Source organism: Pimephales promelas, chromosome 17, assembly GCF_988280905.1.
Source record: "Pimephales promelas chromosome 17, fPimPro1.hap1.1, whole genome shotgun sequence".
Taxonomy (NCBI): domain Eukaryota; kingdom Metazoa; phylum Chordata; class Actinopteri; order Cypriniformes; family Leuciscidae; genus Pimephales; species Pimephales promelas.
In genome coordinates, this window is record NC_142785.1 from 25,776,474 (window position 1) to 25,793,833 (window position 17,360).

At 37.7% G+C, this 17,360-nt stretch overlaps 1 protein-coding gene across 1 annotated transcript; it reads left to right on the plus strand.

Annotated features, from left to right (window-relative positions):
* The first annotated feature begins 545 nt into the window (after positions 1-545).
* On the plus strand, positions 546-13,946 carry ccdc57 (coiled-coil domain containing 57). The gene is made up of 20 exons (XM_039665122.2): positions 546-1,385; positions 1,651-2,109; positions 2,221-2,329; positions 3,062-3,163; positions 4,380-4,537; positions 4,616-4,690; positions 4,901-5,101; positions 5,557-5,715; positions 6,101-6,263; positions 6,382-6,504; positions 7,723-7,900; positions 8,019-8,210; positions 8,382-8,482; positions 8,699-8,899; positions 9,042-9,098; positions 9,509-9,731; positions 10,304-10,437; positions 10,687-10,815; positions 11,335-11,512; positions 13,481-13,946. Exons 2-20 carry the CDS (start codon positions 1,712-1,714, stop codon positions 13,669-13,671), a joined length of 3,072 nt encoding a protein of 1,023 aa, XP_039521056.2. The 5' UTR covers positions 546-1,385; positions 1,651-1,711; the 3' UTR covers positions 13,672-13,946.
* The last annotated feature ends 3,414 nt before the right edge of the window (positions 13,947-17,360 follow it).

The window sequence follows — 17,360 nt, forward strand, 5'->3', positions numbered from 1 at the left end:
TACGAGCCTTACCTCCATAGATGAAGCATCGACTTTGTTTCTTATTATTATTATAGCTGGGTGCTGCTGAACAAAAAAAATATTAGTCTATTTTGCAGTGTTCCCCTCACACGTTTCTCGCGTTTACTTAAAATGTAGCTTACGCATTTTCCCCTCACACATAATGTGGCACAAGGGCACACATCAGTGACTCAGTGAAACTGGAGTTACAAAACGACGATTACTTGCAGTTCATCAACTAAAAACACTTACAATATTTTCAATATTATGCTCAGAGAGCTTTTGGTTCTGTAGACAGCACTGAATATTAACCAAGTGTAAAACATAGGCTACTATGTTTTATTTTATTTTTTTAATTTAATGGCTATCAAAAATACAGAAGAGGAGAATTTGTTTTCCTTTGGAAGTTGTAGCATCTCAATAAAACTAAAAAATCCCTTGTGAGAGGAAAAGCATAGGCTAATTTATACACTAGTAGGCTACAGAATAGATACAAATTAGAACGTGACAGCAGGCAGGTAGAAATCACCTACAGTAGGTGTCTTATTTCCTTTTGGGTCAGTTGCTTTTGTACAGCTTTTGTAAGCCTCAGGAAAAGTTGCGTAAGCTAGGTTTGGAAAAATAGCATACACCAATGCAAAACTGTCTGAACTTGTCAGGTATAAATATAACAGGATATAGCTACACAACATAACAGATGTGTCATTGTAGGGTAAAATGTTTTGTACTTTGTCAGAAACGTTAACTTAGTACTACTAACATTATATTTTGATACCAGATAACAAAGTAGCTAACTATATGAGAATCATGATTTCTTATTTAACATTGTCTCTGAAACATTTTATAACTTTACGATACGCGTGATGCCTTTATAGTGGGAAATATAGTCCAGAAATATAGCATCAGCATATTCAGAAATTAACTCATAATTTCCGCCTTTCAAGGTAAACAAATGACGCTTAGCTGTAAAAATGGCATTCATCCAGTTCAACCCGGTTTAACCAGAGAAAGTCTGGTTCAACCCAGCACCAAAGACGTTCTTTGCCAGTACACTACGCGGATGTGATGTTACAGAGGAAACGTTTCTATGGAAACACTCATGGTTGTGGTGGCGCCCAGAGCCGAGTTAGAACCTATGCTATGCTATTGCTTAGCTGGTTAGCTAAGCTGACCTAAACGTTCAGTACGAAGTATTTAAGACATATTCAGCAGCTTAATTCTGGAGTATTTGTGTTTTTTTAACTTTTAGTCAGTTTTGGTCACCTTTATTTATGACAAAAATATTAAATAGAAGAATATTCGCTGTGCTATGCAAGCTAAGTTAACCGGAGAAAATACCACATAAGTTACCACTTCATCCATTCTTGGCGTGATGTACACACAAGGTAAACCTATTTTAATTTGCTGGAATAGTTCCAATTCTGTTGAAATTGTTTAAAATAACGTGTGTTCGTGAATTTCTGTTTGTTGTTTTCACACACACACACACACACACACACACACATATATATATATATATATATATACACACACACACACACACACACACACATAACCAGTTTATGGCTTAATATGATGTGCGAGGTTTCATTTAGCATGTTTATTTTAAAATATCCTTGGGCACTTTGTAATTACTTCTTATGTCTACAGATTTGCTTAACAGGATGTCAAGTCTTGCAGTGCCCTGTTGTTCAACATCTGCTTTGTAACAATGCAGGAAGCTGTGGACCTGGAGGCCCAGCTGGCTTGTAAAGAAAGAGAATGGAAAGTACTTCAAACTTTGCGGATCCGACAACTGGAGACTGCTCTAAATGAAGCCACGTCAGAGCTGTCCACCCAGAGAGAGCGTTTCCTCCGCTTGCGTGATGATTTCAAGTATAATCTATGTGTGTTGGAGGAGAGGGACAAAGAGCTGGAGCGTTATGATGCCTTGGCAGCCCATGCTCAGATGGAGGACAGTGTCAGGCGAGAAGAGGTCAGTGAGCTGAGGATTGAGATTGCAAAACTGCAGGATGCCCTGGAGGAGCAGCGAAGGTTGAAGGAGGATATAGAAGTGCAATATCAGAAGAGGGGAGTGGAGCATAGAGTCAAATTGGAAAAAGTCCAGAAGTATGACCTTGTTTCTTTGGCTTATCCATGTTTGATTATCCACATTGATTTCTAAATTGTTTTTTGTTTGTTTTTTGTGTAATATTGATGACATTTGTTTTTGCTTTATAGCATCATGGAAAGCGAAATTCAAAAACTTAGGGAGGAGAATGAAACATTGAGACGGGATCTCCAGCGACGAATTAGAGAATCTGATGGGGAGCTGGCACTGCAGAAACAGGTATATCACCCGCAGGATGGTAGACACAATCTTAGAGGTGACATCCATTCCTGTTTGTACATTTGGTGTGTTCAAAAAAGCCGAGCTTTATTTACTTAACACTGCACAGCACTCATGAAAAAATACAAACAGTGCACGATGCAGTGTAATGGCCAAACATTTCTGTCTACACATGAACAGGTATAACATGCTAAAAACACTGCCACAGAAAGAAAACAACATTGACCTCACTAATTAACTTGACATTTATTGTGGGTTGTGGGGCCCATGCCTACATTTAAGTTACAAAATATTGCATATTTAGAGTTATGGTGCAGTTTTTCGTCTAAATATCAATTCACAAAGTATAAAGCCTGGGATTAATGCCAGGACATTGTATGTTATTTAAAGTAAACCCACTGACATAAAAGGATTCCAGCTGGCAGGAGTTCTTAGTCGTTGAGCTGTGTGAAATAATCACTAAAGCAATCCTCACCTCACTCTGTAAAGTAAAATGATAAGGCCGTGAAGGATCACAGATAGTGTTTGTGAACCAAAGCTATTTATGCTGTAGTGCATTTAGGTCAGGTCCAAAATAGGTTATTGTTCAGTGTTGTTACTTGACATTTGACATTTGAGTGTTGTTGTTTAAGCTCAGTCAAATAAGCGTTTCATAAAACTCTTTATGACTGCATTACTGGGTATAAGTGTAATTTATATTCAGTGGGTGTTGTAAATTTCAATCCACAACAGGAAATGATGGCAGATTTTGACAGTGAAATGAGAAAGCGGGAGCATGAGTTCCATCTGAAGCTGGACGAAATGACCAGTTTGGTTCTCTCTCATGAGCTCAAAGTAAGACCCACATCCCATCAAACCTCTTATAAACTATATGTTAGAGGTCAGGGCTGTTTAGAGCAGTGGTTGTCCAAATTTGTACCTCCTGTATTTCTGTTGTAATGATTAAAAAACATGGTACTTTATTCTTAGTGCTTTTTAGCATTCCAATTAAAATTAAGTTAATATAACTAAATTTAATTTATTTTAGGGACACATCTAAACCCCTGGAATTTTGCTAAGGGTCTCTGACTGGACCCCGCACCCCTGGTTGAGAACCAATGTTTTAGACACCACATGGGTAAAAGTATGTGGGTCAATTGAAACGTCCACATGAATGATGAATTGGAATGCCGAAGTGACCTATACCCCATTAACCAAATGTCAGCGGCTAAACTCATACTCGTATTTTAGGAATGTATCTCAGGAACTTATGGAGGGCCACTGTCCTGTAGTTTAGTTCCAACTTGCTTCAACACACTGCTTGGAAGTTTCTAGTATGCCTAGTTAAACCTTGATTACCTTGATTATCAGGTGTGTTTAATTGGGGTTGGAGCTAAACTCTGCTGGACAGTGGCCCTTCAGGAGCAGGATTGGACACCCCTGTCGTATCTGAATGGGAGCACATTCCCACATATTTAGGTTTCAGCTTTTTTCAGTGCCTTCTAAGAAGAGTGGAAAGTGTTAGGAGCACATACAGTAGGTGTGATGCTCTGGTATCCACATATTTTTGCCAATATTTATTTATTTATTTATTTGACCTTCATTTAACCCATAAGTTCTATAGAGTTTAGCTCCAACAACCCTAATTAAACAGACCTGAACCAGCTAATCAAGGGGTGTGTGCCAATCAGATCCCTAGTCAACCTTTTTAAGGGCTGCACTTTTATGTTTACTCCCTGAAAAGTCCCACAATGCACTGTGAAAGCCAGGGAGTATCGATGCTCAATATTTTTCATTACTGTCCTTACCAGTGCTTAAATTCGTGTGCACGATACACTGAGTGATACACAGGCTAGGTCTTAGCAAGGTCTTCAGACCTCATAGAAACTTCCAGGCAAGGGTGATGGTGGAGCTAAACTCTGCAGGACGTTGGCCCTCCAGGAGCAGGTTTAGACACCCTTGCAATATAGGACTAGTATATCTTAGTCTTATAGAGTTGAACTAAGTATATTTTATTTTTAGATCTTTTGCATGGATCAATTTGAGTTTAATTATAATATTAATTGTTCAGGAAAAGCAATTGAGCAAAGAGTTAGAGGTCCATGCCAAAGCTCGCAGCCAGGCCACAGAGGCTCTGCAGGCCTCTGAAGAACTTTACCAGCTGGCTCAAAAAGAGATTCAACACAGAGACTGGGACCTAAAGAACACCACTGCAATGAAAGACTCTAGGTAAACTGACACATGCATCCGGAAAAGTGTTCTGTTTCGATTTTTGAATGTAATGAGATCATGATTACTGTTTTACAGGATAAACGAGCTTGAGGTCAAACTAAAACAAATGGAGAGCAATTATAAAAAAGAACAAGAAGCCTACAACAGGAAGTAAGTACTACATCTAAAATTTGAGATACCCTATCAAATCCAGTTATTAAGCACACTGTAAAAGTGACAAGTGTTTTTAGATTTTATGACAAATAAAAAAAAAACGATCGAGGTTATGAACCTTTCATTGGTAGATTAATATTTTCGCTCAGATTAATCTGGAAAGGCCTGCATGTCTTGCTCTGATGTTTTGAAATTTGATATGTGCAGGCATGCAGAGCTGGAACGAAGATCTCGACAGAGCGAGGATGCTCTGGGTCTCATGAGAGAGGCGCACGACAGGGAGCTCCAAGAGGATAGGGGGAAAATGTCAGAACTGCAGACCCAACTGGACAGGATGATTCTGGAGCAGGAAAGGAAAGAAAAGAGTCATACGGATGACCTCCACCACAGAGACCAGCAGATACAAGAGTAAGACACAGACATATCAAAATGACTACTTATAGAAATTTTCAGTGGTTCATTTTTACTTGTCAAACTGGTTTGGAGTGCATTTTATCTGATAAAAATGTACATTTTGCATGAAATCTGTGTATATGGAAAGCGATGCATTAGCCAGGCTCCTCCTGATGACTAAATTAGTGTAAATACATTGAGAGGAAATGTGTGGGTGTCTCTGAGAATGGCTTTCTAAGCACAAGGATTATATAACATGTTTAAAATTCAAGGCCAGGCTCAAGGTAACAAATGCGACTCATTTTTCAGTGCTTATTATTTAATGTTCATAAATGAAATAATTGAGATTCACAGGTTAAGACAGACAACATGTCTGCTGTTAGACAGTATTCAATCGAGAGACTTAACCTGTGTTTGGTACCACAGTTGTAACCAGATCCAACTTTGAAACTCTTATTTGAAAACCGAAGGCTCAGAGTGCAGCTGGAAACAACTCGATCTGGCTGGGATACTTACATCACTCAGGTCTCCAAAGAGAAAGTTGCCAAGGATACAGAGCTGCTTTCTGCAGGGGAGAGAGAGGCCAAAGTGAGAGCAGAGCTGGAAAGGTGTAAAGAGGATATAGAGAGGTGAGGGGTCACAAGATGAATAATTGCATACCTTTTACACAACATTTAAATTAAATTCCATTATACGGTGAGAAATAAAAGTGTAAGTAGGGATGCACCAATAAAAAAGTTTTAGCCAATAAAATATTGTTAATGTTATAGCCGATGACCAATATGTCAGATATAAAAAATCTATTCTATTTTGTCTAAACAAATAAAAAATAAAACACTAAAAAACTTTCAAATAAAATGTGCATCACAATTATAATGTGCACTAATATAATATTATAATGTATAGATATAAATGTAAAAATAGGGGAAATGAGCATGCACAATTATGTATCCAATGTCAGCCGATATTAATAAGTGAAACAAATTACAAAAAAAGCAAATGTATTTCTGTCAGGTATAAGCAGCAGGTGTCTAGTGGTCTGCAGAGGGAGCAGGCACTGGAGCAGAAGAGAGTTCAGCTGGAGTTGGACTGGGAGCGGCGCTGTGAGGAGGTGCGTGCTGAACACTACCTGAGGAGCGAGGAGCTCATCCAAAGCCTTACTCAAACCAGGGACCAGGTGAGCTGAAGCACAGTGACCTCTATTTTCTTATCAGTTTTTCTGGACTTGATCTTGGTTTGAAGGTTATTATTCTGTATAAGGAAGTAATGTGTAATGTTTGTGTATCTGCCCTAAGAAAAATGCTGAGTTGAGAGAGAAGGATCGGGAGTTGCAGGAGATATTGGCACTGCTGAAAAGTGTCACTGTAGAGAGAGATCAGGCACTGCATGGAACCAAACCAGCACTAACTGGAATTCAGGTTAGACCACACACAGCTTTCTCTGTTACACCAATTAGACTGATATTTAATACTGCAAAGGAGCCAGTTACCATTTAGAATCTGCTTTAGCTTTGGAAAAAAAACAGCATGATTTGATGACAGCTAAAGATTTGGTGGGTATACTGTCCAACAATTCTCTGGTTTTCATGCCAAAGTGTCTGAAGAGTAAGGGTCACGTGTGACCCTTACTCTTCAGACACTTTGGCATGAAACCACACAGCATATGAAGCAAGTCATTTGACCCTGAGTTGCCGGTTGCAGACGGTTGTTTTTGTCTAGTTGCTTAGAAAAGATGTCTTAAATTACTATTTAAATAAAACAGCAGACATTGTCAACATCTACCTTATTTTTTTAAACTAGTACCTGCCCTTCCATTAATTAAGAGAGGGTATCCACTTGGTGCAAATCCAATAGTCACACTTTAGATTAGGGTCCAATTCTCACTAATTACTAACTATTAACTACAACTTTTGCCTCAATAAACTCATTATTCATGCTTATTACTAGCTAGTAAGGTATTGTTAAGTTTAGGTATTGGGTTGGATTAAGGGATTCAGAATATGGTCGTGCAGAATAAGACATTAATATGTTCTTTATAAGTACTAATAAAAGCCAATATCCTAGTAATATGCATGACAATAAGCAAATAGTTATTAGTGCGAATTGGACCCTAAACTAAAGTGTTACTGGTGCAATCCTATCACATCTATTCTGAAGTGGCATGTCATATTTAGCTGAGAATAAAGAGTTATATGGTTGTTCATATCTGCCCTGTCAGCTATTTGATAGGTCATTTATCAAGAAACATTTAAGAGACTTTAAATAGCATGTCAGCAGAAGTTGCTTGGCCACTAACACAAGGTTATATTGCATAGCATCACGTATCCATATTCCGCACACCATAACAAGTCTTATGTATCAGCGCTTTAAATTGCCAGCTGTCTTTTTTTTTTTTTTTTTTTTTTCGTGCAACCATAGCCTGACCGATAACTCTGTACTGATAACTTGTTGACTGACCAAACTGATAACTTGTTGACTGATTGAAAATTCAGATCTTTAAAAGTGTTTTTTCAGCATGCACAATCTCTTGCCTCCACCTAGTGGTAGCTAATTGGCTTACTATACCATCATCTGATTGTTTCACTACTGCTTCTCTCTGTCTTACATAACATAAAACAATGTGAACTTTTCCAACAGGCATCTGCAGTAGACAGCAGCAGTTTCCCATCAGAAGAGATCAGGAGACTCCAGCAGCAGAACAGCAGTCTTAGAGCAGTGGTGACCGAAATGAGGAAAGAGATGGAGAACTTGAGCAAGCAGATGCCTATAGCTCAGAGTCATAAACAGACCACAAATCCAGAGGTCAGCTCTGCAGGTACAAGCAGTCACCACAGCAATAAGCAAATAAAAGACACTTACCGTAAGAATATTTTACTTTATGACATTTTTTAATTAAACGTTAAATGTAACAAAAAGTGATTTGTCTGTTTCAGGGACTACAGACTACAGTCAGGCTTTGGAGAAAGAAATTCAGGAGCTTAAGGCTAAATGTCGTGGTCTTGAGGAGCGGCTGGGGGAGTCTCCCAAGACGGTCAATACTGGCAGCAAGCCTTCCCTTGCATTCCCTGTTTCCCCTGACAATGCTTACCTTCAAAACCATATTAGATCACTTAATGAGACCATAGGTAATTTAAAATTATGACACACCTTCATCAAACATGATCTGTAATGTAATACTGTTGTTTGAGGATTTTTGATTTTTAAAAAAAGTCTTCTGTGCTTGTGTCTTTTGGTGCACAAGTAAAAATTGAGTGCACTGCATAGTGTTTTACAGAAGAGTGGGTTTTCTTTTGCAGGTGGGCTACGAGTGGAGAAAGTAGCCAGTACCGCTGCTCTAAAGAAACAGGAAGTGAGACTGGCTCATTTGGAGTCTACTGTGGAACAGCTTACCCAACAGGTAATGATTTTAGCCCAACTTACCCCAAGCATCCAATAATCAACAGAGTGACACACTTACCAGTTAATTCAGTGCTTAGATTTAGTGCCAGTATATGTGATGTGCCAGCTTTCTCTAGTTGCTTTTTGTGTGTTCTTATGATCAATCACAGGCAAAGCTGGCTATTTTTGAATATATACTGTACTCTATATATTATTATATTTCTCTTTCCTTCAGTGTCATTCAAAACACATGGAGAATGAGAGCTTACGTCTAGAGCTGGCCAATCACAAGAGGGCAGCAGCAGCTCAGGAACTGAGGCTCAAGCAAAGAGTGGCAGCTACTGAACTGGAGGTTAATGAAGTAAGACGGGAAGCAGAAGAGTACCAAAAAGGCAGTTTGCTCCACAACCTGGAGAGTGTTGCCCTTGGCAACCAGGCAAGTTTTAAGTATATAGAATAATACTTCATAATAATTGGAAGTAAAGACATGATATTTTCTGCCTTAGAGAAACAAAATGTTTAATATATTTTTCTAATTACAATTTATGTTTATTAAACTAAAATATATTTGTGGCCAGGTGTCAGCACTGAAGGTTGACCTTGCAAGCAGAAGAGAGACCATTGTCCTTAATCAGGTACAGCACTTCAGTGCACCATGATATAATGGATGTTTAATAATCTAATATGACCATAAAAAGGCTTTATATTACAATCACTGTTAAAATTTGTCCTCCTACTTTTTATGAAATAATCTTAAGAATTAAGGTAAGAAATTTGTTTTGTTTGCTTGTGGTGCAAAATAAATAAATAAATCATGGCCGGGTTGATAAAAGCGCAATTTCTTTGCCCCATGAAATATATATATTTGTCCACGTCACGTGTGGGTCTCTGCATTTAAGCAGAATCTGTTGCCAACCGGTTGTATCTGCAGTTGGGACTACTGTCCAAACAATGTTGTCAGTATATATATTACTGACATGAATAGTCTCTTATCAAAAGTATTCTCTATGGTTACCTAAACAAGAATGTCTGTCTGGTATTTAAGAGTGAGATGGTAAAGCAGCTTCAGGAGGAGAACTTGTCCCTGCGACAGCAGCTTCTGTTGCTGCAGAGTTCAGCCAGAGGGGGCGCCGTGGGTGATGTTCCTCTACTTCAGTCAAAGCTCAAACAGGCTGCACGCTTGATCTCCGGCCTCAGTCAGGACAAACGGCAACTCATTGAAATGGGCAACGGGCTCCGGGCTCAGCTGCTTGAAGCAGGACTGGAGGGTTGGTATTGGTTTTGAAGTGTATTTGATTTCAGTATTCTCTTCCAGAGTAAATCATGTAAGGAATGGCTCAAGAGGGATATAAAGAACCCTCTTCTGTTATTTTGTAAAAGGGCACATGGGGTTAATTCCTATAATTCACCTCTCATTGGTATGCTCGTGCCCCATCACAATGGGTTGATCTATGTTTGTACCAAGGGATTAAAGAAGCCTTCTGATTCTCAATAGAGAGCCCAATGCTTGTCCCGCAAATTATCCATGCTTTGCGTGTTTTGCCTCGCTTCAAAGCGGTTTATGTTATACAACTTTTTGAGAAGTCATTTACTGGCAAATCACCACTGAATATCAACAACACATTTAAAAATGTTTATTTCCTATGTCCCCAGTTTAAATGTCCTGTGCAATTACAGCCATACATAAAGTCTTTATAAAGTTATTAAAGTTGCCTAAATGGACATCAGGGATGCAAACGATCACCTTTATGTAAAATTCAACATTTTTAATACAAAATATGCCCTTTAAAGCCTTCCCTGTATTTCTTGTAGTTATAGAAATTATTTTCTTTTTTCTCAGTTTCACGACACTCAAAGATCATTCTCAAGCCAAATGATCCCGAGCACAGCTTGGAAAAAGACTGCTCTCAAACCGAGCAGTCGAAGAGCCGCTTATCTACCCTGGAACAGCTACAGTACCAGCTAACCACTCAGGTGACTTGGGCATGATAGGGACTTTAGTCACTCTATTGATACAGAGAATATATTTCATCATATTAATCAGTTTGGCCTGTGCAAATGTACTGAGCTGAAGATTTAGACACAGCTTTTATGCAATGTTATTTTAAGTCAAGGCCTCTGGAGCATGGCAAAGGCCAGCGATCACTCCATTGTCAGATGCTTAAAGATACATGGTTGATTACGATAACACAATAATTATATTTATTTTCAATCTTACTCTAGGAGCTACAATATGCACAGAGAGATCAGAGTAAGAAAATGGCAATTATTGTCCATCCTCAATTCTCTGAGGGTGAGAGTTCAGATAAACACCGAACCACCAACCCATGGGAGCCACCAGTCGCAGTCCAGGTACTATGACTTCACCACCCCATAAATATATTTTACACATATTCAAAAGTTTAGTTTAAGAAATGGATTTTACGCAGCAAAGATACATGAAATTGATCAAAAGTGGATTTATAATGTTTCTATTTCAAATAAATTCTATTAATCAAAGAATTCTGAAATGTTTTTATCACAGTTTCCTCGAAAATATTAAGCATCAAAACTGTTTTCAGTATTGATAATAACAAGAAGTACTTCTTAAGCAGCAAATCAGCATTAAAATGATTTCTGAAGGATCGTGTGACACTGAAGACTGGACTAATGGCTGCTGAAAATTCAGCTTTACATTTTAAAATATATTAAATTAGAAAGTAGTTGCTTTAAATTTTAATAGTATTTCACTATATTACTGTTTTTACTGCATTTTGTATCAAATGAATGCAGCCTAAACCCTTGAAAGGTATTTATGCGGTTTTATTTGGTGTAAACAAGAGTGAATCTATTGTTGTTGTTTTAATTATTTTTCTCTGTTTCTTCCTCAAGTCTGTGGGTAGTAAAGAAAACACTCCGCCGCAAAATGAAGCTCTTGTACGACTGCCCGGGTCATCCCGGATTCTGCTGTCATCTACGGGCACCGATGATTCCCTAAAGGATGTGTGGAAAATGTTGGATCAAGGTTTGAGTTCCTCTCTGTTTTCTCCAAGTGACAGTGAGGACAAAGGTGAGCAGAAAAGTAATAAATGAGCCACTTCAATCTTCAGACCATTTATATTCAAATTTATAACTGTTGTACGGTGCGTGCTATTTTGATGACTTAATAGGATGTCTAAGTACTAGTCAGTTAGCTAAAACATGATTAAGCAACTTCCTTTAACTAACTTTATCTAACTTATTGACTGTTTAGTCATGTTGAATGTGTAAATAGATAACTGCACACGTTTCCTGGTCTGACATTTCATCACTTGATTTGTCAAGTGAATTTGGGGGATGATGACAGAGCTGCATGATTGGATTTAAGGCCAAATGAAAGTTGCCAAATCTATGGACATAATACTGATGAGACCATTTGATTTTTTTTTTTATCATTCAGATCAGTTTTACACTTGTCTTTTTTATACACATAGTCATTTACTGGCATTAAATACAGCCTTGTCACGAATGAGTGAAAATAAGAATGAATTTTGAATGAGAATGGCCTATATTATCTAATATCTTTAGTTCTCTTTGGACATTTCATCTTGCAGTAACTTTCTTTAAATTATGGCTCTTTGAAGGCAGCATCACATCATGATGTTACATCAGTTTCATCAGACAGCTGACAAAGCCATTTAGATTGGCAAAATGTCTTTAATAATTTGAATATTAAGGCCAGTTGCTTTAAATAAAAATATAAAAGACATGATTTTCACCTCTATGTACCTTGGGCCAACATTTTCATCATTTGAAAACCTTGGCATAGAAACAGGTCAGGTACTTGCAAGGCTGACTGGTGTTCTGGTGTCTAGGGTTCAGACTAATGTACTCTGTTATAACCCATCAGCTCAGGCCAGGTTTAGGGTCAGCGTTGCTTCATAGTACATCATTTAGTCCAAATATCAAATGGTATTTACTTAGCATTTCAGTATCAGCCACACACACAAGTGAAGAGTTTTAATTTTTCTCTGTCAGAAAGATACAGAAATATGCAGATGGTAATATGTGAATACAAGTGCCATTTATCACTTTTTGAAGATATCTGAAAAATTGAAACAGCGTACAATGTATCATGGTTTTAGGAATGTATCTTTGTATTCACCTTGGTGTCACATCAACAGTTCAACAATCTTGATTTACATTCAAATAAAATAAAATAAAGTTTTTCTCAAAAAAGTCAAATATTGTAAGAAGTTTAACCTTTTAATGACAAAACAGTTTTGTTTTACTTTAAGTATCACCAACAATGTCAAATTGATTTAATTCAGAATTTAATAATTTCATAGATCCAGATAAAAGTATGACATTATATGTTTCCATCCACCTATTTTTGTGGCAATTTTTGGTTATTGCATAAAAAACACTCAATGAAAATGCTAAGATAAATTCTAAAAGTGCTTAAAAACGTATATGCTTGTGTTTATTTATCTATTTTTTTCAATAAGAAGAAGACATAAACTATGAAGGAAACCCATTTACTAAATAAATCCCTTGAAGCGCAACAAAATCTTTATTTGACTTTGCCACAACAGAGGATGTGATTGGATAATGATAATGATTGCGTTCCCAAACGCCAAGTATTTAAATGCAAGAACATGTGTGTTTGTTATGTTACGCCCTGCACGCTCTGAGGCACAAATCATTTATGATGAATGAAAAAAAGAGCCATAGTGGCTCGCAGATATTTTTCACTCATTTCTGAGGAAGTGGCCATTTTGTTCTCTTGAACGCATGAGAGGGCATTTATTCTCAAATGTTGCATGCAATGTTCCAATTTTACGCATAAGTTAAATTCACAACTTTGGATGGAAACATTTACAGAATATTCTTGAAGTACTCTTCTCTCAAGTGCTTTACTCAAGGTCACAATAGTGATGCTTCATGTCTACAGGGATCAAACCAGTAACTTTTTGATTAGCAGTACTGAATTTCAGCCACTACAGGGATTTACATTTTTAAATGAAAGTTTTAAACTCTTTTATTATTGTGCTCTCAGGTATAGCGTCTACGGCAAACAGAGGACACCCAGATATTACTCAGCCCCCTACTCCACTGGTCAGCGTGGAGGGCACTAAATCATCTCTCCAAGAAAAGAAGAAACAAAGTCGTACAACATTTGTACCTGCTAAAAAGATACGCCCTGCTAGAAATCAGGGCAAGATTCGGAATTACAACAACAAAGACTAAAAAAGGCCGACCCTGCTTGAAAGCGTTTTCTATATAAAGTGCTGCATTTTTATTTGTCCACTTTGCATCATGCATGTTTTTGTTTTTTTACATTTGTAATTGTTCTAATAAATTATTGCGTAATTTTACCAATATACATGCAAGTCTTTTGTAATGAGCAGAAACACCAAAAAAATCCAATCCCAGAAATATGTGGTCTGGTCAGGGTTCCTACACAATTTGGAAAATTTGAACCAAGTAATTTCCAGGTCTTGATAAGTATGGTAAAAAGAAAACGGAGAATGGAAAAATGTTTACATATTTTATTCAGTTTACTAAAATATAAAGTTGTGAATTTCTTAAAACTTTGGGTTTGAAGTTTGATTGTCCAACACGACTGAATGAATTCAAGACGCATATTTTCATTACACAAAATTGTCTTTACCAAAGGTGAGTCTCTTTTGAACTTCACTAAAAGAAAGATTACTCAAATGCAACTCAAACCAGCAAAAAAATAAAGGAGCAAACGATCATCTAAATCAGACTTCACTTTGCTGTTTGGTGATTTCGCAACATCAAACCACATTTAGAGTATCAAACTGATGTGTCAGAGATGAATATATGCATTTTTTAGGTTTCTTCTCATCACGTAAGCTCGACACGTTATCAATTTGAAAAAACAATGAAAAAAAAACCTTGAGAAAATAAAAATATTTACAGATTACTGAACTATATTCCAAATAGAATGCTGAAAGTAATGTTGTACAAACCATTTATGTTAAATGTGTTCTGAAAAATCGACAGAGGTTTGGAATTTTGAAATGGAAAATGTGTACGAACCCTGTCTGATAAACCAATAATGTAGTTTTAATTTATCAATAAACATTTAAATCTGAACATTGCCTCTGTGAGAGTGAGAAATACAGATTTTTTTACCCCCTTTTAGAACAATTATGTTATCAGATAGAACTCAGAATAACATTGATATTTTAGTGGTATTTTTATCATTTGATTTATACAAGGACACTTCACGTTCACTGTAATGTGTCTTTTTGTTAACTTTCAGTAACCCCATGTGCTGTCCAGCCCCTCATAATGACATCACAGCCGCAGCAGGTGTAGGATTCCACTCCTCCCATCGTATTGTCCTGACATCACCCTATCGCCTAGCAACACCCTTGCATTCATTCTGATTGGCTCGTTCTAACTGTCAAAATGTTATGCCCCGTGTCTCTCACGTGTCTCTAGAGCTCAACAGCGCCATCATTAGACACCCGGCGATGTCGTTACGCATCTCCCCAAAAGTTTGAAGATTTATTAGACATTAACATTAACAAACGCAGAACTTTCCCCCCACATTTATAGTGTGCATCTTTGAATATGACTACTCTATTTAAGCTGAATCCTTAGGTATAAAAAACTAAATGTAGCAAATGTTGCAGCATATGAGGCAAAATAAAACGTAAATAAATAAACAAACACAAAAAAAACTTACTGTATAAGGTAATATGTTCAGACATTGTAAAAGGGTTGAAATTCTTTTTAAAAAATGTTGACATTAGTAGATTGGCATGTTTTATAAACTCTTAAAGAAAAAAGTAATTTTGTGACTTGAAATATTTAATTCATCTTGAAACCTGTTTGTCCAGCAAATCAAAGTCAGTGTATTCATTTTGTTTGTCCAGCAAATCAAAGTCATGTTCATTTTGTTAATGCAGTGAAGAGAATCGCGTTGCCTGAACCACATGGCCATAGGCAGGGACGTTGGAACTATTTTGTGAGAGGGGGGGCGGGATTCCCGGTGGTGGGGGGGGGGGGCTGTCGGAATTACGCACCGTTTCAAAATATTGGTCTTAAATCCATTTTCTGAGAATTTATCAGTCAACTTGTTGATTAAAACGATTGATTAAAATGAAATACAATTTCTAAAAACGAAATTCTTTTAAAAAACATAATAAGTCAGAATTACTGTGGGCTATGTCTGACCCATTCCAAATGTTTTCCGATATGGTGACTCTACTGATGGACCGCTCCTTGATCCATCAGTGCTTGAGTCACCATATATCGGAAAATAAAACGCTTTAAACATGAATAAAACATATCCTGTTAAGCAGAGCATTAATTTAGGTTGTTTAAATAAGAGATCTAGCGCTAAAATGTTTTGTTTTTGAAATCAAGAGGAACGCTTGTTGCCGCTGCTGTCAGTTGTAGGCTATGTTCTCTGTGGCGCGCAGTCTTCACTCGGACGCGCACTTTAATCGCCTTTACGTCGGAGACTCTATTCATTCCGGTAAAATCACAAAATAAATGTGTCCTATAGGCTATGCTTGATATTGACTGTAAACACAGATGGACATATATTTTGTTTTGATGAGAGAAAAAAATAACTGTACCTAGGGCGGATTAGAACCCGTAACCTCTGGCACTCTGGGCAAAAGAGCTACCACTAGACCATTCAAACGGTCAAATAATGATGATATGATATTACTTTATTCAGGACTCAAAAAGAAAATGAAATCTGGCGGATCGATTTATTTATTTATGGGTTGAATAGAAAGGCTGCACAGTTTGACAAGTTTGTACCCAGCACTTCCGAATGTGTCTCTGTGCCCAGCAAATTTCAAACTGACGCCTGTGCTTAGGTGAATTTAGGGGGCGGCCGGGGGAGGGGGGCGGCCGTAGGAGGGGGGCGGCCGTTGGAGGGGGGGCGGCCGCCCCTCCCGCCCCCCCTGTTCCAACGTCTATGGCCATAGGCTAATATGTTAATTTTTGTTTTGTTTTTTAATGAAAAGAGGCAAAATGGTGTTTTATAACATATTTCGTTTTATTGTTAAGGAAAAGATGCAGAGTAGTAGCATATTTCGTTTTATTGTTGCCTAAAATATAATATAAAGTTTAAAATTAAAGTTTCATTTAAATTTATAAAATATAAAGAGATAACCGGAGTAGTCAGAGCATGCTGCTGAGTGACGCGATCAAGTACGCTCTGTTCCATTTGCAGAAGAACCGCACTTGCGTCCTCTCGTCCCAAGTCCCCTTTGCGTACTTGGTATTGAGGAACGGCTTGTGTTTCCCCAGCCCTGTTCCTGGCGGCACACCAACACTGCGCGTATTCTTTGTCTCCCTAATCAAACACACATTCAACTCATCAGCTTATTAACCCATGATTAGCTGATGAGTTGAATCAGGTGTGTTTGATAAGGGAGACGAATACGCGCAGTGTTGGTGTGCCGCCAGGAACGGGGTTGGGAAACACCGCGGCTATAACACATTTTAGATGAAGTTGCTCCCAAATCACAAAATATTTAGCTACGTACATTACCTCATTCTATAACTGAATCCAATAATTTTAATAGGCTGCTCAATGCCATATATAAGTAAAAATAAGTAATCCATACTAAGTAATGAACAACTAGGACAGACCAACATCCATGCTGTTTCAATATCAATCCAGTGTTGCATGCTAAATTTACCCGATTTCAGATTGTTTGCAAATCACAGACACACGACCTCGTGTCAACTTGAACTTGCTCGATCAGACTCGTAAAGCAAAAATTTGTGCTGCAGTGCATGTGATTATGCCGGGATGAACTTTAGTAACCCAGCCTTTTCAGACGCGTTTTTTTTTTTTTTTTTTCTGAAATCAGCCCATCACTGGCTGCGTCTGCAGCCCAGCCTCCTCTCTCATTGGACTGCACCTCAGAGCCAAA